Raw genomic sequence first — 21335 nt, forward strand, 5'->3', positions numbered from 1 at the left:
AAGAGGATGATCAATCATCGAATCTCCAAAGTAATATGCTAAAAAAGTTATTCCTTCGTATCAAACAGTTTGAGGCGATAAAGTTGTCCACAAAGTTACTCGCACAGTTCGTAGCCCATAATATACCATAAAATATGGCACTCGTTACGAAGCGTACTAATAAAGGTTTTGATCCAAATGCTCACAAGCTATTTGCAAAGGTTGGATACAATTCCAGCAAGCCATCATAGTTAGGGAGGCTCCCAAGGAAAGTTGTTATGAAGCAATCATGTGAAGGTTGAAGGTACAAACAACCTCCATCGGTGTGCATTTTTATAAGAAGGATAAGAAATAACTACAACATCGTAGAAGATAAATTTGCGGCTTCTAACAAAAGCCCTTCTGTCTTTGATCGGCTTAAAAAAAATAACTGCGAAAACTTAGAGGTTAGGGGCATTGAAGAAGAAGAGAGAGTTTTAAAAAAATTATGGAAGTATGAAAACACCTACCTTGTCTAAGCGAAAATTTGGCCAATCAGCTTCAATATTCTCTAAAATAGCCCTGCCCTCCCCCTCCCATTCTTTAAAAAAAAGTACTTTTGGCCTTACTCGACAATTGATAATTGTTTGGACATGCATTTAAACTTGGACCAAAATTGAAGAAAACTTTATTTTTTACTTATATATTTCTCAAATATTCTTTTTAATACTTCACGTATTTCAAATACTGAAGTTTATTATTTATAAATACTTAGAGGAAAAAGTCATGAGACCATCCTTATTACTAATTCTCATAACTAATAGCGTTAAATATAAAAATACTCATCACTAATAGCGTTAAATATAAAAAAAAATTTGGTTGGACAATTTAGTCTTAATGTCCTTCTTTTTATTATGTTTGCACATATTTCAATTTTTTTAAGAGTGATTTTGCACATTGAAAGACTATCCATAAGTCACTCACACAAAGCTTTTGAAATAAATTTCTAATAAAAGTTGGCAATTAGTATAAAAATACAAAATATACCGTCATTAAAGAAAAAAAACGGTGAACAAAATATAATCAAATGAAGATTTTGATTTTAGGGACTTACGTTACTGTTTCCCATTTGAAAAAGAAATATCATACTTGACAACTTCTTTTAAGGGCTCTTGTAGAGCAATTATCGTGACATCTAAATTCAAACTCATCTAATATATTTTATTTTTAGAAATCCGCCTAATACTTCAAATAAAATTATTTGGTGGTTAACTATTTCAAAATCACAAGTTTTTCTAAATAATATCTCTGTCTTCTCTTTTTATCATAACAATTAAACTTATTCAGTATTTTTATCACTCAAATCAACTTAACAAACTACATCATTTGGTTTTGGAATACAAATTGAAAAATTATACTTCTGGCATTTTTTGAAAAAGCAATTTTGGGCGGAGTATTTTCCTTTCCACTTTTGTCTTTTAAAGTGAGCATCAATATAATCAATCCACATAATACATTCTTTACATCCATATTGAATTGCAATAAGTACATTTTCTATATACAGGATAAAAGTAGTAAATCCCAAAGGAAAAAAATGAAAACAGATAAGAAAAGAAGTATTACCCTTTTGTCCATAACTCTTTTTTTCCGATTTTTTTCTTTAAAAAATGTGTTTGTCCATGAAATTTTGCAAATAATTTTCAAAATTTATTTTCCCACTCACAATACTGCAACATTTTTTCAAGTGAAATACATGTCCAAACATAATTTCAAATTCCAAATATTATTTTTTAATCTGACTCCAAATACTATTTTTTTTTTAAATTACAATTTTTATGTCCAAATGCCTACTAAATCTCAACTATTTTCTTATCTCCTACCAGAGAAAAATTAATACAACTAAAAAACAAATCAAGAAAGTGCAAACTGAAAAAGAAAAAAGAAAAAAATTATTAGTCACCGACCCGAAAATTTCGTAACGGGTCGGATCATGCAAAGTCTTGCTAAAAGACTAAAACCCTCCAATCTCATTCGCCCTTAAACCCTTGAATTCACCTCCTATTTATCAAAAACAAAACAGCAAAGTAGAAAGCAGGGGAAGAGGCGACAAGCTGAGCAAATACACTACCACTCCGAAACTTCAACTGTATATTCAGGTAGTTTCTTGTTCTCTGTCTCTGTGTGTGTGTGTGTGTGAACAATTCTGGTGTTTATTCGAATGCTTTTGTGATTTTTTTTCCAGATAGTTAATTAGATGGGGAAGTTAGGGAAGAAAGCGAGGAAGTTTGCAAAGAAGAATCTTCAGTCAGTGCTTAGAGATCGTCGAAAGAAGAAAGCTTTGTTCAAAAAGAGATATTCTTCCAGTACATTTCTCTTTCTCTCTTCTAAAAATACAAATTCAGTAATTGATATTTGCTGGTATTTTATTAGAATGAACGTTTTTATGTGAAAGGAAATGTTACAGGGCTACAAACAATATGTGTAATAGGCTAACAGCCTTTTGTTTTATAGGCGTAAATTGGGTTCCCTTGGTATGTTATGTATTTTGTCACTACATTTGTATTTTTTTTTCTTTGATGACCAAGAAATCCGTCTATGGCCATCTCGTAGGACCACTGCAGCCTCCTAGACTCGGGGATAATGGGCCCGGACTGCTTAGTTCTCATGGCGCAAGGCTCCACACTTGTGACCTAAGTCGCAAGTCCCTATACTTTTGCTGATTGAACTAAGACTGAAGGCCACGATATTTGTATTTGATAGAAATGAGAATAATTGGAAAATAATGAGAAGAAGAATGATGGGGCTGTTCCTTTTCTTTTGGTTATTGGGTTAGAATTCTGTTGCTAGTGCATGTTGCGGAGGAAGTGCGAGCTTAATCGGATGTCGAAACTGGAACTGGAGCTTCAATGAAGATGAGCTAGTGTCATGGAATATTAGTGTTGGTTACTTGCTCTATTTACTTGATCAAAGAAAATGTTGGTTACTTGCTCTATTTAAGGCCAAATTCGTTAAATGAGTATGAGTGTTTGGAAGACAGCTAAACATTGTTGAAATGCTTTAAGTATTTCATTAGGGCAAATGAAGTTGCAATATTTTGATTTAGCAATTTAGTTGAGTGTTTCAGGGCTTGTTTTGACACTAAAATATTGAGAGCCTTTGATTATTTTCTTTTTCTAATTCTTGATTAAGAATGGTTTCCACTTGGACACAACTGATCATGGATAGATTAGGCACTATGTCCATTAGTTGTGTATTTCGAAGGAATATACTTTGAATAGATTGAATTAAACGAACTGTCGAGCGGTAATTACCAAGAAATAGTATGATACCAGGAAATAGACTGATAAAGCTGTTGACTTCATCAGGAAATTTGAGCATAATTGTCTGCACAGATGATTAATTTGTCTGTAGCAGAGGAGTGGAAAAATAGTGATTTTGAGTAGCAAAGCAACATGTTCAGATATGACAGCCCTTGGACAGAACACATTTGCTATTCTGTTTTTGGATTTGATTTTGAGACACGTATAGTTAAGTGCATGTGGGTACACTCGCGGGGGTTCCGCTGTAAAGTTTGACAGCTTAAAAGAAATTTGGTTCTCCTGTCCTTGGATTGTATGCTTTACTTATCAAACTTGCGGTACTTGGGAAAAGAAAAGGAATCTTTCCAGAGACATAATAAATTCTAAGTGGTGCTCTGAGGTTAAGTTTGGGGGATAATGGAACCAGGTACTGAAGTACCCACTTATGCAATATAAAATAGTGGTTTAATGCAAATTCTTTCCTGATAAGGATTTCTTTTTGTAAAGCTAATACCTAAAACAATAGATATACTTAATTGTCACAATAGATATACTTAATTTTCAATCAAGTGGATCAAATTCTTGATGGTTAACAATCCCGTAGATTTATGTTTTTTTTTTAATGTTAAACACTTAAACTTTATCGCTAACTCTTCTATCCCAGGAAGGTGGAACATTTTACTACTGCTAAAATGGCCTTCCTTGTGTCATCACTCGCGTTATATATTATGATCTCTATATATGAAGGCAAAGATTGTTGATCTCAAGGGTGTTTCATCCTCAGCTGAACTTACAAAGTGTTTCTAATTCAGCATATCTTTCTTTGGGTTAACTTATCTTGTTTTAATTTTTGATTGCTTTTTCATAGTCAACGATCCCTTAGATTTATGTTTCTTTGTAGTATGTTAAACTTATCACTACCTCTGCTATCAAGGTTTACTCTCATAGTCTGCTGCAACACATCTTATTTTTCTGGATTGCTCTTACTTAATTGGAAGAGTTTCTTAAAGAAGAGCTAAAACAGCTGATATTCCACGTAGAGAAATTTTACATGTTCACGCAAGTACTCCTTGAAAGTTATATCTTGCTTATACTGAGTAGTGAGTGTACAGGTGCATTATCCGGCTTGGAATCTCTAGGTCTTTTTTTAGTGAACTCATGCGTTCGCGAGAAGAAACAGAAAAGATTAGACAAATGGCAAGAGTGGCAGTTTCTTTTACCAGTGCCTGTAACTTAATTGCTTTTATGTACTTATGTCAAAAGCTTGGCTCCAAACACCTCAAGTTTGCCTCTTTGTTCTGACATCCCTGGACATCTTGCCACTATTTTATTGTTACTTTTATTGATATTGGACATTCATGTGAATATCTTCATGACATTGAGTTCGTTACTTATTGTAGAAAATGGGCAGAGTAACGTTGAGGACAAAGCAAAGTTAATACACGACTCTAATGGAAGGTAAATAAAAAGGTGAATTTGCTTCATATTTTACGGTTGGATACAAGCCGTTGCTTTTAAGGCTGGATATTTTGACCTTCTACCTGTATTTCATCTTCAACTTGTGGCTTCATTTACTCCAAATTGAAAATTGATGCTATTTGTAATAAATGTTGGACTTGGTTTTCCAATCTAGGGTGAAACAGAGAGGGGATTGTTTTCTGCAATGGCATATAGTAAAAAGAGCTGAGATATGGGGAAAATCTGCAGCTTGGGGAAGGTCGTAGGCCACAAATACAGTAACACTGGATGCTGTAAATCTATCTTTCTAGTTACTCACATTGACTTTAGATATTAAAATCTGTAGGTGATATAGCCTAATGTCATAAAAGAGAAAACTCTTACTGTCTTACAGAGAGTGATTTCGCTAGACCTCTCTCTTTGCAATTGAGTACGTCATGTTTATATAGACCGATCATTTCACTACTGTGGCTAAGCTAAGTAATAGTCAACAACTAGTAAATCCACTTAGATATTGACAATTTGCTCAACTTAAAAGTTCTTTTTCTCATGGACGATGTGTAATATTCTGAAGAAACTATGCTGAGGTTGCCCCTTTCTCTGAGTTAGTTACTCAATTCATTTCCTCAAGAAGCTAAATGTCATTTGTAATAAAAGGATCATCAAGCGTGAAACTATGCTCAGTGTTTCTCTCTGGAAGAACTCTTCACTTTCTCTTTCCTTAATTGCTTTCCCTATCAACATTTCGATTCAAAAAATGTTCTGGCACTTCTTTGTTATTGGTGCTCTCTCTCTTTTCCCTGTTCCTCTCTTTCTAGGGAGAAACAATTATCCAAGACTTGCAAGGAAAAGATGTTGTTTTGGGAAACACGTTAGGCAACATATCTTACATCAAACTATCTCTAATAATATGGAATTAGAAAGGCTAAATTTCTCCAACTTATGTTTTAACTTGTGGCTTTGCCTTCCTTCAGTACTTGAATTTTTCAGCATTTTGACCCCTTGATATCATCAACAAGGCCTGTTTGTCCCTTATGTTACTCCTTTTCTGTAATCTGTGTTCTTGGTGTCTCTATCTTGTAAGGTAAATCATGCAAGCATTGACGACTCGCCATAAATCATTATTTATTGACTAGTCATAAGATTTCTCAGAAACACTGAAGTTGAAGCTTTTGATGACTCGCCTCTTGATGCACCGTTCATGGAAAATGAGAGTGATGTGGTTGCAGATTCTTCAGACAGTGATGGATACCTTTCAGAGGTCTCAATTTTCAATTATCAGATTTATCTTTACTTCAATGTTCTGCACCTGAGGGATTACACTGGGTTTTTTGTTGTTGTTGTTGTTGTTGTTGTATCTTTACTTAAATGTCAACTTTTGCTTTATCAAAACTTTTTTGATCATATTTCAGGATATAAGCTGTGAAGACGAAACAGATAGTGAGCCTGGGAAATTTTTAGAAGGTGCATCATCTGACTTAAATGGGATTTGTATGGGTGTTCTGCTCCTTATTCTAACATCCCTTCCATTATTTATTTATTTCTAGTTTTTCTCTTGTCAACAGCAGAAATCCTCTGATTCAATAATGGATGTGCAGGTGACAGATGTACCAGTGAATTGATGGCACAGAATAGAAAAATTCAGGAAGATCTTGCTGTACAAAAGAAAAAGCTGGAAAGACTGAAGAGGAAGGTAGGTTGCTTTGCTGATCAAATCTACTGTCTTTCAAGATTTCGAAAACTGAACCTTCCTTTGACTAGCTTCCGGATTTACAGAAGATAGTTCTAAGATATTGTATTAAGAGCAGTGCTTAATAGAATTTTCTGGGATGTATAAAGAGTAAAGTAGTTAGTTTAAAATATGTCACATCAATATTGAAATGATTTTGTCCATATTAAGTTATGTAGCTTGGGCTGTTGAACAAGGAAAGTTTTCCATTTAATGAAACACATCATTTTTTTTTTGGATGGATGAAAAAGCACAGTAGTCAACACCTTCGGGATGGAGGAATAGGAGACATTTTCTCTTCTCCGTCATGGTGGAATTTGACTGTGATGGTAACTATTCAAAGTGACGAAACACAGAAGTAAACTACAGGGGCTTTCACCAATCTGACATCTAGTTAACATCTTTTCTTTGATGGGCGTCATATGTTTGGGATTTGATTGTGGTGGCCGCTATTCAAAGCAACCACAGCCAATCTGACATCTAGTTAGCACATATTTTCTTTGATAGGCAGCTCATCTAGTTAACGCATCTAAAACAAGTTTGCCTCAAATATAGACAGTTTAGACTTCATTCGGATTATGTGTAAATAGCTGTTAATGCCAGCATCATCTGTTTTGAACTGGTTTATTCTTTCAAATATGCATTCCATAATGTTATGTCAACCTTAAGATCTTGTTATAGGTTCATATGTAGTCTTGATTGACTTTTTAAATGTAAATTTATGTTGGAATAGCATATCAAAGGATTGTAAATAGCACACTGAGCTTCAATTAATTGAAAATTCAGTCCTGTGGGGTTCTACAGTTCCCTATTCATGTAATGGGCTACAGTATTGTGTCTTATACTAGTGAGCGTGTATGAATAGTATGGCTACAAGCAGTGTTTTGTTAATATTTGTGTATTTGAAGAATCGATTACTGACAGTGATATCACATCCATTCAACCTGGTACACTAAGATAAATGAGGGATCCATGTAACATAGATGATTCTAGAAGAAGATGGTTTAAAAATAAAGGTCCAATGCTGATAGAAAAATAAAGGTCTAAACTGAACCGTTTGACGTGGGTAGTATGACTTTTTTAAACTTAAAACACTTAAATCATAGGAAGCAACCAAAAAGTTGAGTTACTATACAGGCAAATGAGAAACCAATTAGATATACAAGTATTTGTGGACTTCTTCTTTTTTCCCCTGGGATCTTTGGAAAAAAATAAAAAACCAAAATCATTCTGTTCAGAACCCCAATAGTGAAAATTCAGAATTCTTAAACATATTTATCAACACAAAAGGAATTCTTAAACTTATCCAGATTTTAACAATTTAGAGCTTTAACAAGTAGCTTCAGTTTTTTGAATTTTTTTGAGAAATATGCTTGAGAGGGCATTGAATTTGTTGTATCAGTTCATTCTACCTCATTGCTGGTTATCTTCTGTATATCTTATATTTGTTGGAGGATAGAGGTTTTACAACACTTATTTGTTGATGTAAAGGGCGAAAATCTCTTACACATATAAGTTGCTGTCGTTCTGTGAACATTTTCAGGATCCAAGTTTCTCTAAGTTCTTAGAAAGGTACAAGGAGGACATTGAAGCACTGCAAAATGGAGACGTGGTAAGTAATTTCGAAAGATGTTTTCTTGATAGCTTCTGTGTGCAAGTTTTATTGTTTGCTAGTGATTTTTGTCTTCCAATAGTGTAATGCTCTCAAAAAGGTCTAGCTCATATTTCTGCACAATAAATCTGTTCATTTCTTCCTTTGCGAGAAGCTGATGATCTATTCAAATGATTTATCAAAAAAAATGCAGATGGTGCTTGGGTGAGAGTTATTCTTGGAAGGGTGACCCCATGGGAAGTCCTCGTGTGTGCATCCCTCCTTTCTTTATAAAAATAAATAAATCGCGGAATATGTGTTAAAGTTTTGGTTATCTGTGCTTTAAATGCATCCATTTTGTCTGTAGGTTGACCATAACAGCTACATCAGCCGCTTAATTTCTGGGTTGAGAGAATGCTTAACCGTATTATTTCTTGTGAAGAATAGAAGAATTTGTTTCTGACTTAATCCTGTAGCTTGGGAAGATAAACTATAGACAATAGTTGTTTTTTATTGTGTGTAGATAATATTTGTCTTATTGGGTTAAAGCTCGATTTGTACTTTCCTTAATTGGATGATGAATATGTATACTCTTCATATTGAGGATCTAGGCCTACAAATATTATGTATAGTTTAGAAAACTATTAGAAAAGGCTCTGTTGTCTTCGGCGAGCCAATTTCTTTGGCTGAAAGGGCTCCTATAGGAGATAATAGATTAGAATATAGCTCTTGACTAGGACTAAACCCACTGGGCTTGAGCTGAATTTAGAAAGAATTTGTCATTAGATTTGTTACACATATTTTGTCCTACGGAAGAAATTACAGAGTTGTTTAAGGAAATAAAAGATTGTATTCTTTGGATAATTTTTTTATTATCTCTATTGTGATTAGCAATAAGCTAAACTTAAGATTTAAGGTTTTTAGAGACTTAGATCCCTTTTTCCCTGCTAGTCTTACGGTTTGTGTTTTCATTTGAGATGGGCTCTATGAGAGAGATCTGATTTCTTTGAGGAATTTGTCGTATGTTGTCCAGTTTCCTCTATAAATAGTTTTTGAAATATTACTCCTTTCATCCTATGTTATATGATGGTGTACGTTGAGTCTAACATGTTATTCTTTTTGGTAAGCAAGGTAATATTTTGTATATGGATGACTAGCAACAAGGTTGTGCTGGAGCATTGAGCCAATTACAATTTACAAGCTTCTGTTAGTTATAACAGAGTATGTAAGGAGTTGAAAAAGTTAAACATGGCCTCAACGTCTTGAGAAACATTTACATTTGTGATGTTGTCTCAAAAAGATAGCAAAGGAGTTTCTCATAACAGTGGGTTTGCATCAGGAATCACCATCGAGCCTATACTTGTTTACTCTAATTATGGATGAGCTAACTAACCATATACTAGAGGTCTGATGGTGTATGCTGTTTGCAAAAGACATTGTGTTAAATGATGGAAGTAGTGAGATTTATAGCAAAAAGCTTGAACTACGGAGAAACACTCTAGAGAATAAGGATCTTAAGATAAGTAGAAGACAAAGTATATGCTCTACAAGTTTAGTAAGCACAAGAAGATTGAAGTTGATGTGAGATTAGACAGGATTACGGTGCCTAAATGCAAACAATTGAGGTATCTAGGCTTCATTTTTTATATGGAGAAATATGAAATTATTACAAATAGGATCATAATGGGATGGTTGAAATGGAGTAGTGGTACTATAGTATAATGCACTAGGAGGTTACTTACCAAAGTAAAAGGCAAATTCTATAGAATGGGAAAGAAGATTGGCAATGTTATATGGGAGTAAATGTTGGGCCTGACACACACAAAAGATTAGCGTTGTGGAAAGCCATGGTGAGTGCAGTTGTTAAGAAAGGGACGAGATATATCTAAAATCACATGGAAGGAAATTGTCTTGAAAGGCCTACAATTTCTTGGAATCAGTGAAAGATTTTTTTTTTTTATATACGCGATACCAGTTAGTTGGGAATATATTTTAGTTGTGTTAATACGTTTACTTAGTTCCTATATTTTCCAGGAGTCTTTTAGCCTTTGTAGAGATTCTTATGCCAATCGGAAATGCAGATAACTTCTAGTACTTTTTATTTTTATTTTTTTATGTATAATATTGGCATGAGATGGATTTAAATCGGAAACCTGGTTAATGAGGATTCAATTCATATAGCCGACAACTTGTTTCAGACTGAAGCTTAGTCGTTTTTGTTAAGATAGATGTGCAGTCATATAAGTTTGGACAATTTATAAGTGACCCCATTTGGCAAATGGTGCAAGTAACACATAAAGAGGATAAAGTGAGAAGGTCGCTTGATGTATTATGTCGATCTCCAGATATACTTGGACTATAGGTGCAAAAACATGGTGATTGAAGGTCTTAGGGTACGAGATAAACCTAAATCACATGATTGGAAGTTTGTCTTAAAAGACCTGCACTTTCTTGAAATCCATGCAGACTTAGCCCATAAGAAGCCACAATGAGAAACAATGATCCATATAGGTCATGCCAGTTAGTTAGGGCTAAGGTTTAGTCATGTTGGTAAATCCACATTAGGTTCAATATTCGTTAGGAGTCTTTTAATCTTATTAGAGATAAAACTTCTATTGTGATAGAATTGAAACTTTTTAAATATTGGATTTATAGGGGTCTAAATGGAGTTGCGTGATTAATGAAGATTCATAAGTTGGCTCTAACGAGCTTGTGATTTAGGAGTAATTATTGTTTTTATTATTGTTATTGTACTATCCTAAACATAAAAATAAGTGGCAATACAACCTACCATTCAGTTTGCTCTCTTTAAGATTTTAGGCAGTTCCAACTTTACATAATATGTGCTTGGGTCAGATAAGACCAAGCAGAATAAAGAGAGCATTAGAAGCTATTTTCTTCTTCCTTTCCCCTGAATTCACTGACCCTCTGTGGCTAAAGAAATGAATTGGATAACTTTGGGGACTCAATATTTTGGACATGTATGTCCATGTAGTCACCCCATCTTTGTTGGTGAAATAATTTAAATAGTAGGAAGCCCAGAATGTGTGTTGGGCATGCGCTGGACGCATATATTGGACAGCCAGGCCTTATATCTCTTTCAGCTTATGTTTTTTGACTTTCTACTAATGGGACATCATCAATTTGACACCAAAATGATGAAAATAATATAGAATTGGGAAAAAGGAAGCCCCTGATTTCCGTTCAGAGCTAGTTTATATAATTGTAGCTTGACTACTCTGAGATCTCAAAAATATTTTGATTCTGATTAGCTTCGTGACAGTCCTCAGAAGAAGATGAGACTAGTGATCGTGGAAGAGACTCAGTGACTGAAGACAACCAAGGCAAAAGCACGGGAAAAGTCTTGACAATATCTGCCATTAGTTCATGGTGTCGATTGGTCAAAGAGGAGCAGAAGAAGGCAGCATTTGTTTGTGTATTAAATGCTTATCGAGCAGCGTGCCGCTATGGGGCTGAATCCATTGGCCTTAGGTTTCAGAATGCTGAAACATTCTGCAGCTTAGTAATGTCCGTTCTTTCCGAGGCAGATAATATATTTCGAGGGCTTCTGGGACTATCATCCTCCAGTTATAAGAAAGAAGCGATATTGAAACTGAAGGATACCCCACAATGGGTTAATGTGAAACCTCTCATGAAATCTTATTTAAGGAGTACATTATCTCTACTGGATCAGGTTACTGATTCAGACGTTCTGGCTTTCGCTTTGACTCGATTCAAGGTTTCTTTACCATTCTTTGCTGCTTTCCCCTATCTTTTGCAGAGACTCATTAAGGTACGTTATCTTTAGCACTTGATTTGTAAGAACAATCTTTGACACGGGGTTTGATGATATCTAATGCATATGCTATCCAGATTGACTATTGAAATTCTAGAAGCACTTACCTATTCACACACACATATATGTATGTACTACTCGAGTCCATACACCTGCTTATAAGCTTCTAGTGTACTACTAGTGGAACTACTAGTTTTGCTGTATTATTTTATTATTAAATTTTGTTTCTTCTGTTTTTCCATGTATGATGTATGCTTATGTGAATCAGATAAACAACCGTAAGCTGCATTTGCATGCATATGCTGTGGATTCCTAGCAAATATATTCTTAATTGGTACTCTCTCGTGAACCTCAAATATGGATGTGCACCACTTTATTACCATTGTGGTTTATCCTTTTCAATATGTAATTAGTTTACTACTAATAAAAATGTATGCGATAGAACTTATATTCACATTGTAAAATCCTATGATTTGCAATTTGCAATTTGAAGTTTTGTTAATGTTGTGAAGCTCCACTGGCTTGTGATGCTAATAAGACCTTTAAAATAGTTGAATATATGCTGATTCCTATGTTCTTGGCATTTACATTGAACAGACAACAGTACATTTGTGGGCTACAGGTGGGGGGATGCTGGCATCCGCGTCTTTTTCTATTGTACGGGACGTGGCCTCTCTATTTACAACTGATTGTTTTGACAATTGCTTAGCAAAAGCTTTTGTAGCTTATCTTGCTCAGTCCAGAGCAACAGAGATTGTCAATAACAAACATTTGCAGTTCCTAAGAAATTCCTTGGTTGACTTGTGCTCCCTAGATGCCCAAAAATCATTGCCTAAAGCCACAGCATCTGTTCGTCAGCTTTCCAAGATATTGCACTGGGCCTTGCGTTCTAAGAAAAAGGTAAATAAAATTGTGCCCTGGCTTTTATTGAACTAAGTAGGAAAAATGTAGCCTCAATAGTAGCTAGGGTTAGGTAAATGTAGCTACTTGACTATTTTTATCATCTTATGGTGCAGGAAGCTCTTAAAAGGATCTGCAGTTGGGAGTATGCTAATTGTATTAATCTCTGGGTTGGTTTTATAGCAGCCAACATACAGGATTATGATCTTCAGCCTCTTTTCTTCACTATGGTTCAACTTATAAATGGAGTGGTGGGACTGTTTCCTGGACCAAGATATTTCCCTTTAAGACTCAATTGCATTCAATGGCTTAATGATCTCTCCAATTCTACTGGAGTTTTCATCCCTATTGCTTCATTTGTGTTGGATGTTTTGGAATACAAAATAGTCAGAGAGGGTGGAAAACCTGGACCTGCTCTCTCCTTTCAGTCCGTTGTAAAGGTTGGTTGATGTTAGGATCAAAATGACAATTTGGCAACTGAGTTATCTTTATGTATTTGTGTCACCATTTTAAATTGCAAATGAACATACTGCAGTTGCCAAAAAATTGCTTGAAGTCTCAAATGTTCCAAGACGAATGTATTAAATCTGCAATTGAACAACTGTCGTCACACTTTTTACAATGGAGCTATCACATTTCTTTCCCCGAGTTAGCGACTGTTCCACTCATTCGTCTGAAAAAGTTTTACGAGACAAAGACAAAGGAAAGTCTACACCGTGCGATCAAACATTTGATAGAGCAGGTACTCAACCGTCTTCGATTTTTGTGATGTTTAGTTACCTTGTATAACTATTCCTTTCAGAAACCTGCACGTGGATGCAGTTTTTGTTAAAATTAAGAAGTATGCTGGAGAATGCAGCTTTAAACAGGATTTGCTAGTTATAGAGTTCTTCTTTTTCTGATAAGTTAGTTCTGGTATATTAGAGTTAAAATTATCTTTTCATGTTCTGCGATCTTATTGGTATTCCTTGTAAAATTTGGGCACTAAAGCAAAAACTTGCTGGATAACAATAAGTTGGTTTGTGGCATTAAAATTAGCAGCTAAAATGACAAAGTTGTGCTCGCGCTTTGTGTGGCTAGGAAGGACAAGATAGCCTAGAAAGACTTGCCTAGTCAATTTACCTTATGGCTGCCTTTTTTTTTCTTCTGTTTAATCCACTTCGTTTTTGAATCAGTTTCTATCTTAACATCTCTTTCTTCCTCACATTCCACCCATTCTTCTGTTTTAAGACTTTTTTCAGTTTCTTAGTTATACTGCCCATATAATAGACACCTGTAGGACAGAGTTGTGTTTGTGCCTTGTGTGGCTAGGAATGAAAAGATAGCTTAGGAAGACTTGCCACGTCAATTTACCTTGTTGATTCATTTTGTTCATGTTTAGTCCCCTACACTTTTAGCAGGTTCTATTTCAAGATCTCTTTCTTCCTCAAATTCCACCCTTTCTGTTTTTAAGGCTTCTTTCAGTTTCTTAGTAAGAATGGCTGAGGGTCTATTGCCCAAATAGTATACAGTAATAAATAAGAGAATACTAAGGATCCAAGCTATAAAATTTCTAACACTAAAAAGAAAAGAAAAATTTCTCAATAACAATTTCTTGTCTTACTGTCAGTTGCTTTTCATGTCTCCCTTGTTTTGAAGGCTTTCTTTTGCCTCTGTAGGTGGAGAAAAATGTTGATTTTGTGAAAAGGAAAAGAGATGAGGTCGCCTTTTCGCCAAATGATCATCAATCTGTTGAAGCATTTCTTCAGGTGTGCCCATTTCCTACTAACTAGTAACAGTTATCTTTCAGATTGGGGAGGTATAATTTATTTAATTTAAATAATTGTTCAACGTGCAGTTTGAGAAGTCCAGTCTCAGTTCTCCGTTTATTCAGTACTACAGAAGTGTACTTGAAAAGGCTGCTCTAAGGGTCTCACATAAGAATGAAAAGATTAGGTACTGTTGTGCTGCTGAAGTTTGGTTTAATTTCTTTAAATAGTCTAATATCTTGGTGGTTTTTTGCCGTTTGTCTACTGCGAGGGCTGATAATAATGCTAATGGTTCTGTATATTCTACTGCAGTTTGTCAAGATTAGAGAAATCAAAGCGTAAAAGAGAGCAGCCTGTGGAAAATGCAGCGAATGGAGGTTTGATTAACGGTTCAGGCCACAAGGATCTCGATGCTGTTAATGGAACAAAGAAGAGGGTAAAAAGAAGAGCTCTTGAAGCATAATCGTGTTACCATATTTTTGTTTGCTATAATTTTTGAAAATTTACTAATTAGCCTTTCCAGTTGGAAAATTTGAGCCTCGCCGCCTCCTTGAAAACTCATTGTATTGATATTCTCATTTTGCTACTTATTTTTCGAAAAAAAATTAGAGGAATGACTTGCCGCTGTTGAGTCGGTTTGAATCGTTCATTGCTTTATTTGTTTATTCATTATGTTTATGGCATTCCAGTTTCAATTACATTAGGTTGTGTTTGGTACGAGGGAGGTTTTCAAAGAAATGTACGTCTGATGAAAGATGAAAACGTTTGGTTTTCATCACAATCACCCGAACGTTAAATCCATGCTCCATCCATCATTTTACTACTATATGATCTAGAAATTTTCTTGCGTAAAACATTATATATATAAATTCATTAACTTTGTAGTACAGGACACTGTTCTAGTATTTTAGTACTACCATTTTACCTTGATTCTCAAAATCATGTTGCCAAGAGCTTGGCAATTGTTTCTAGCGAGGAATTTTTCTTGTGTGAAGTTTTGAGGGTGACAGGTCAATGAAAATTACCACGAAATTTAATGGGATAGTATTCATTTTGTTGTAACTTACCACTCCAATGCCATATATTTCTTTCCCATCTACTTTAATTTACTTCCGACTCCTAAAAAATCATTAGCCTTTTTCTTTAAAATAGCAAAGTTCGGTAATTTCAAGAAATCAAATGAATGGCATGCCTTGGTCAAACTGAATTCAACCATCCTTTTATAGCGTTGTGCTCAATAAGTATTATCTTAGAAGGCGAAACTGCGAACATATTATAATCTAGAAAAATGTAATAACCCCCAACCCCTCCCCCCCCCCCCAAAACATATTTTGAAATGTCACTTCTAGTATGATTGGGATTTACAAACATGAAAGTAGAATTATTTGGATGAATAGCGGCGGATCTGATGTGATTTTCGCGTCGCGAAAATTTTCATGAAGCTTTAGAAGTCTTTCAGTTTACCACGTTGCGGTAAGCCTGATATGTTTAAGAGGTCGTTTAGAAGACTGTATTAAAAAAAATAATGCATGCATTAACTATGTGTGTTAGTAATAACTTGTCTGGTATATTTTTTCAATCTATGTATAGCTAATACAAGCATTAGTCGAATACCCTATCTGGTATTACCCTATGTATAGCTAGTACATAGCAAACCATGGTATTAGCAATACCAAGGTTATATGCATAAGCTTAGTTAAAGACAAAATTGTCCATTTAAATTTTATGCTTGATTAAAATTCTTTTTACTTGTTTTTCATTAATGTAAATAAGATACAGGTTGACAAATTTATATCTTTTGTAATTTTTTCACCCCGTTTTCAATATTAAATTCTTTCAATTAATCACCCCTTCTATTAAAATATCATATTTAACAAAAAAGAAATGCCAAAAAAATCGCAATTCTTTTCTGAAAATTAAAGTACCTTTCTCTACAATCGTGAGATTCTTCCTCTTCTTCTCTTGTGAGACCAATTGCTCCATGAACACACCGTCTTGGATCAACAATTGCACAAACTTTATAGACCAAATTAATATAATTATCCCTACAGAATTTGGATGGTATTTTTATAAACAAATAGTTTTCTAAGAAAATTATGCAATTCATGTAATTTTTAATACACCAAACCAAATAGTCGATAAAAAATAATTTCAGCATAACTAATACATGCACAACTTATACTACCGTTATTAATATGCTCCATTAAACACTATACTTGTACACTCTACCAAATGACTCCTAAATTTCGTGTGAGATACAAATTGTCAGTTGCTGTTGTATGAGGTTCTCTTTGACTGACAGATGTATATTGTGGGACCCACAACTTAACTTACGCACCACACTCGGTTGGTTCTCTTTATCTCGCCCTTTTTTCTTTCCTTCTATTTTTTTTTCTCCGCACTCTCCACAGAGTCCCTTACAGTTTTCTCTTCCTCTTACAAACGTACTGTTACGCGGCGCCTTCCTGAAGTTCCTTGGAAGGGCGACGTAAGGCTAGGCAACCGATGTCAGTATGGTTGCTGTCCGCCAACTGAGGTCCCCTCCGTACGCTAGACTAGATTGTCAGTGCCGTACGGAAAAACCAATGTCATGAGCAATTGAAAGAGAGCAGAAAAGAGAATTGAGAATGAAAGAAAGCTTGATTGCATTGAATGAAAGCTATTACAGAAAACAAGACGGTGTCGGGGGGGAGAGACACCAGTACAGAGAATTGTTTGCTTGCTTGAAAGTTTTGATTGCTTGGTCCCCCTTAATAATGCTTAAAAAAAATAAACCAAAGTTACATGACTAGACCTATGAAAGCTGAAAAATCACACTTAAAGAAAATGCAGCAAAACTACTCTATATTTATAATGAAAAGGACTTAGTCTTCTACAAAGCAGCAGCAAGTCCGTTGGCAGCAACTTTGTCTTTAGCATCAGGGTCTGCGCGCGCGGCATTGCCTGCGCGCGCGGCGCTGTTGGCTTTTGCCTGTGGCTGGGCACTGGCGATGGCTATCGGTGGGGCGACAGAGGCACATGCGCGCTTGTCACTTGGAGCTGCCGAGACCACGGGGCCGACCGTGGCGACGGGCGTTGGGAGGCTGGCCAGGACGCCACGGGGCGCGTCCAAGGGGTCATGGGGCATGGCTGGAAAGCCGCCCATGACATTCTCCCCCACCTGAGTTGGCGACGTCCTCGGCGCCTTCCTTGCAAGGTAATCATCAATCAGGCTCTTGTAGGCTTTGAGGTTTGTTCCCCTCTCCCAAGTATTCTCCTCTGCATCACATCCCTGCCATTTCACCAAGAACTCCTGGTGATCTTTTCTTGAGGCGTGAATCACTCGATCATCAAGAATAGCTTCAGCACGCCTTTTCCCGGTTGAATTGGGGCCTCGAATACTTGGTATTGTGAGTTGGCTTCGTGAAGGATCCTCCATGTCTTCCCGAAAAGGTTTCAGGAGACTGACATGGAAAACAGGATGGATTTTCCACCAAGCTGGGGTATCCACCCGGTATGCAACTTTCCCAATGCGCCTTTCAATGGACAAGGGTCCAATATATTTTTGCAATAGGCGAGGGTCATGGACCCCTGCAAACAAGTACCGCTTTGGGATTTTGACCATCACTTTGTCTCCCACCTGGTATTCCACAAAGCGGCGATTCTGATCAGCATGCCTCTTCATCCGCTTTTGGGCTTTGACAAGATAGCTCCGCACTATCTCCAAATTTTGCTTCCATTCTTTTGAGAAGCTAGCAGCCCGAGGAGATTTTGACATGTTTGGTGCGTTCACTATGTGTGGGAGTAGCGGTTGCTGTCCGGTAACAATTTCAAAAGCGCTTTTGTTGGTACTTGAGCTCTTTTGGGAATTGAAACACAGTTGAGCAGCATCCAGAAGCTTCACCCAATTCTTCTGCGATCCGGTCACAAAGTGCCGGAGATATTCCTCTAGCATGCCATTGAATCGCTCCGTCTGGCCATCAGATTGCGGATGAAAACTTGAGCTGTGACTCAATTTTGACCCAAGGCACTTAAAGAGTTGTGTCCAAAAGTTGCTAGTGAAGCGTGAGTCGCGATCACTAACAATGTCTTTAGGTAAGCCCCAATATTTGACGACATGAGAGAAGAATAGTCGAGCTGTATCTTCTGCTGATATATATTGTGGGGCTGCTATAAAGGTAGCATACTTGGAAAACCGATCCACCACAACCAAGATAGTTGTGAGATCTCCGACCTTGGGCAATCCGATGATGAAGTCCAGGGAAATGCTTTCCCAAGGTCTTTTTGGTACAGCTAGTGGTTCCAAGAGCCCTGCCTGCGTCAAGCGGTCTGACTTATCTTTCTGGCATACTAGACAAGTCTTCACATACTGAGCGACGTCATCGACCATTTGAGGCCAATAATATGCACGGCGAAGTAATGCCATGGTGCGTTCCTCGCCGGGATGGCTGGCCCACAAAGTATCGTGGCATTCTGCAAGAAGAGTCCGTCGCAGATCTCCTCCTTTAGGAACATAAAGTCGGTTCCCTTTCACCTTCAGGAACCCATCTTCGGTGTAGAACTGGCGAGTCTTGCCCTGTCCTACCAAATCAACCAAATACTGTGCAGCAGGATCCTTGATGAGTAGATCCTGTATCTGGTCTTTTATGGTGGTGGTTACTTCGCTTCCCTTTAGGGCGGCGAGTACACACATCGATGCTAGATCAGCTCTCCGACTGAGTGCATCAGTAACATGATTGGTCTTTCCACTTCGGTACTCCAGGTTGAAGTGAAATTTCGCTAGGAGTTCCTGCCACCTAGCCTGTCATCCATTCAGCTTTGGCTGGGTCATGAAATGGCTAACGGCTGTGTTGTCTGTCTTGACCACGAATAGGGCTCCCAGTAGATAATGCCTCCAAAGGCGTAAGCAATGAACGACAGCCAATAATTCTTTCTCATGTGCGGCATAGCGCCGCTCTGCATCCTTCAGTTTTCGGCTCTCGTACGCTACGGGATGCCCTTCTTGTAGCAATACTCCACCAAGTGCATAGTTGGAGGCATCCGTTTGCACTTCGAATGGCTTGGCCAAGTCAGGGAGGGCCAAGACTGGGCTACTAGACATAGCCATCTTCAATGCGTCGAAGGCCTCTGCCCGCTTGGGGCCCCAATCCCACGGGGTGGCCTTCTTGAGAAGTTCCGTCAGCGGCACTGCAATGAGGGAGTAACTTTTCACAAACCGCCGATAGAAGTTGCATAGGCCAAGGAACGACCTCAAGGCATGTATATCCTTAGGAGGCGGCCATTCTGTAATGGCCTGAATCTTCTGCTGGTCCATCTTGATCCTCCCTTCCTCGATGACATGTCCGAGGAAGTCAATTTGTTTCTGAGCAAAGGAGCACTTGGATAGCTTCGCATATAATTCGTGCTCCCGCAATCGGGCTAGGACCTTCCGCAAATGCTCCAGATGTTCTTCTAGTGTCTGGCTATATACCACAATGTCATCCAAATAAACCACGACGAATTCATCAATGTATTCTCGGAAGACTTGGTTCATCAAGTTGCAAAATGTGGCTGGCGCGTTAGTCAAGCCAAAGGGCATAACCAAGAAGTCGTACGACCCATATCTTGTCACACAGGTCGTCTTGTGCTCATCACCATCTGCAATCCGAACTTGCCAATAACCTGTCCTCAGGTCTATTTTGGTGAATACCGTTGCACCACCCAGTCTATCAAACAAGTCTGCCATTAGCGGAATAGGGTACTTGTTTTTCACGGTAATTTTGTTTAGAGCCCGGTAATCCACGCAGAGTCTTAAACTACCATCATGTTTCTTTTGGAATAGCACATGGGACCCGTATGGGGACTTGGAGGGCACAATGATCCCTGTGTCTAGCATTTCCGTCAATTGTCTCCGAAGCTCGGTGAGTTCGGGTTGTGACATTCTGTATGGCGCCCGGGCAGGTGGCTTTGCACCCGGCACCAACTCAATCTCATGGTCCACAGTTTGCCTAGGCGGAAGACGCTTTGGCATATCTTGTGGCATGATGTCTTCAAATTCCAGAAGTAACTCCTTCACGGGTGCAGGAATGGGACCCGAGGAGAGTTCTATATCTTCCATGCAGAGGGTAGCCAGGAACGTGGGTTCATGTCTTTTTATCCCCTTCTTCAACTGTAAGGCCGAGATGTTCTTGGCTGCCATCTTCATGGGAATGCACGGAATAATGCAGGGCTTGGCCCCATTTTCCCCCATCATCAGTAGCATGTCTGCATACGGTGCGGGCAGGGTATTGGTCTGCCTCAGGAATTCCAACCCCATGATTAACTCAAAGTCATCTATGATCACTACGCGCAGGTTGAACTTTCCTTCATAAGGGCCAGCCAAGCTTCACTTGTACTTCTTTGGCTATTCCACCCACTGGTTGAGGTGGTGAGTTGATAGCCTTCACACGACCTTTGCCCTTTCCTACAACTAGTCCAAGACGCTCCACCTGAGTCGAGGCTAAGTAGTTGTGGGTGGCACCCGTGTCTATCATTGCCCGAATGGGCTTGCCATTTACCTTCATGTCAACGAACATTAGGGTCCTCTCTTGATGAGGAGGAGTCCTCAAATTCGCCTTCTTATTTCCTTTCCTGGCAATTGGACAGGGGTCCTTCTTCTTGCGGATACCGGCACTGGTTCCCGCTAAGGGCTCAGAAATGGAGCCAACAATTGCATTGAATGCACCTACTGGCTCGGTCTGGTCCGCATCATCGGCGTCGTCATCCGTCCCATCCTCAAAAGCTTGATGGGCGTTCATCTGTGCATGTGGACATTCATTATTCCAATGTGGTCCGCCGCAATGGCGACATCCTGAGGGGGGCTTCCTCCCCCGATCATTGTTGTTAGATGCAGCACTAG

At 37.8% G+C, this 21335-nt stretch overlaps 1 protein-coding gene across 3 annotated transcripts; it reads left to right on the top strand.

Moving 5' to 3' along the window:
* Window positions 1-1977: 1977 nt before the first annotated feature.
* On the top strand, window positions 1978-15129 carry LOC107791930 (protein REBELOTE). Of its 3 annotated transcripts, none has more exons than XM_016614088.2 (14): window positions 1978-2114; window positions 2201-2321; window positions 4658-4715; window positions 5868-5976; window positions 6128-6179; window positions 6314-6408; window positions 7988-8056; window positions 11319-11828; window positions 12429-12731; window positions 12848-13171; window positions 13267-13473; window positions 14390-14479; window positions 14569-14666; window positions 14792-15129. In XM_016614088.2, the coding sequence occupies exons 2-14, from the start codon at window positions 2213-2215 to the stop codon at window positions 14940-14942; spliced, it is 2175 nt and encodes a 724-aa protein (XP_016469574.1). In that variant the 5' UTR covers window positions 1978-2114; window positions 2201-2212; the 3' UTR covers window positions 14943-15129. The 3 variants fall into 3 exon arrangements, with proteins under 3 accessions (XP_016469574.1, XP_016469573.1, XP_016469575.1); XM_016614087.2 differs by having other exon boundaries at window positions 6128-6206; window positions 14792-15127; XM_016614089.2 differs by lacking the exons at window positions 1978-2114; window positions 2201-2321 and having other exon boundaries at window positions 4658-4727; window positions 6128-6206; window positions 14792-15127.
* The last annotated feature ends 6206 nt before the right edge of the window (window positions 15130-21335 follow it).

This window comes from Nicotiana tabacum, chromosome 13 (genome assembly GCF_000715075.1).
Source record: "Nicotiana tabacum cultivar K326 chromosome 13, ASM71507v2, whole genome shotgun sequence".
Lineage (NCBI taxonomy): Eukaryota > Viridiplantae > Streptophyta > Magnoliopsida > Solanales > Solanaceae > Nicotiana > Nicotiana tabacum.

What these genes read in the sequence shown, in the direction of transcription:
- LOC107791930 (XM_016614087.2), top strand. Translation starts at nt 2,213, where the DNA reads ATGGGGAAGTTAGGGAAGAAAGCGAGGAAGTTTGCAAAGAAGAATCTT. An exon ending in ATCTGACTTAAATGGGATTT is followed by an intron (nt 6,207 to 6,313) that starts GTATGGGTGTTC and finishes ATGGATGTGCAG; the next exon opens with GTGACAGATGTACCAGTGAA. An exon ending in CATAAGAATGAAAAGATTAG is followed by an intron (nt 14,667 to 14,791) that starts GTACTGTTGTGC and finishes ATTCTACTGCAG; the next exon opens with TTTGTCAAGATTAGAGAAAT.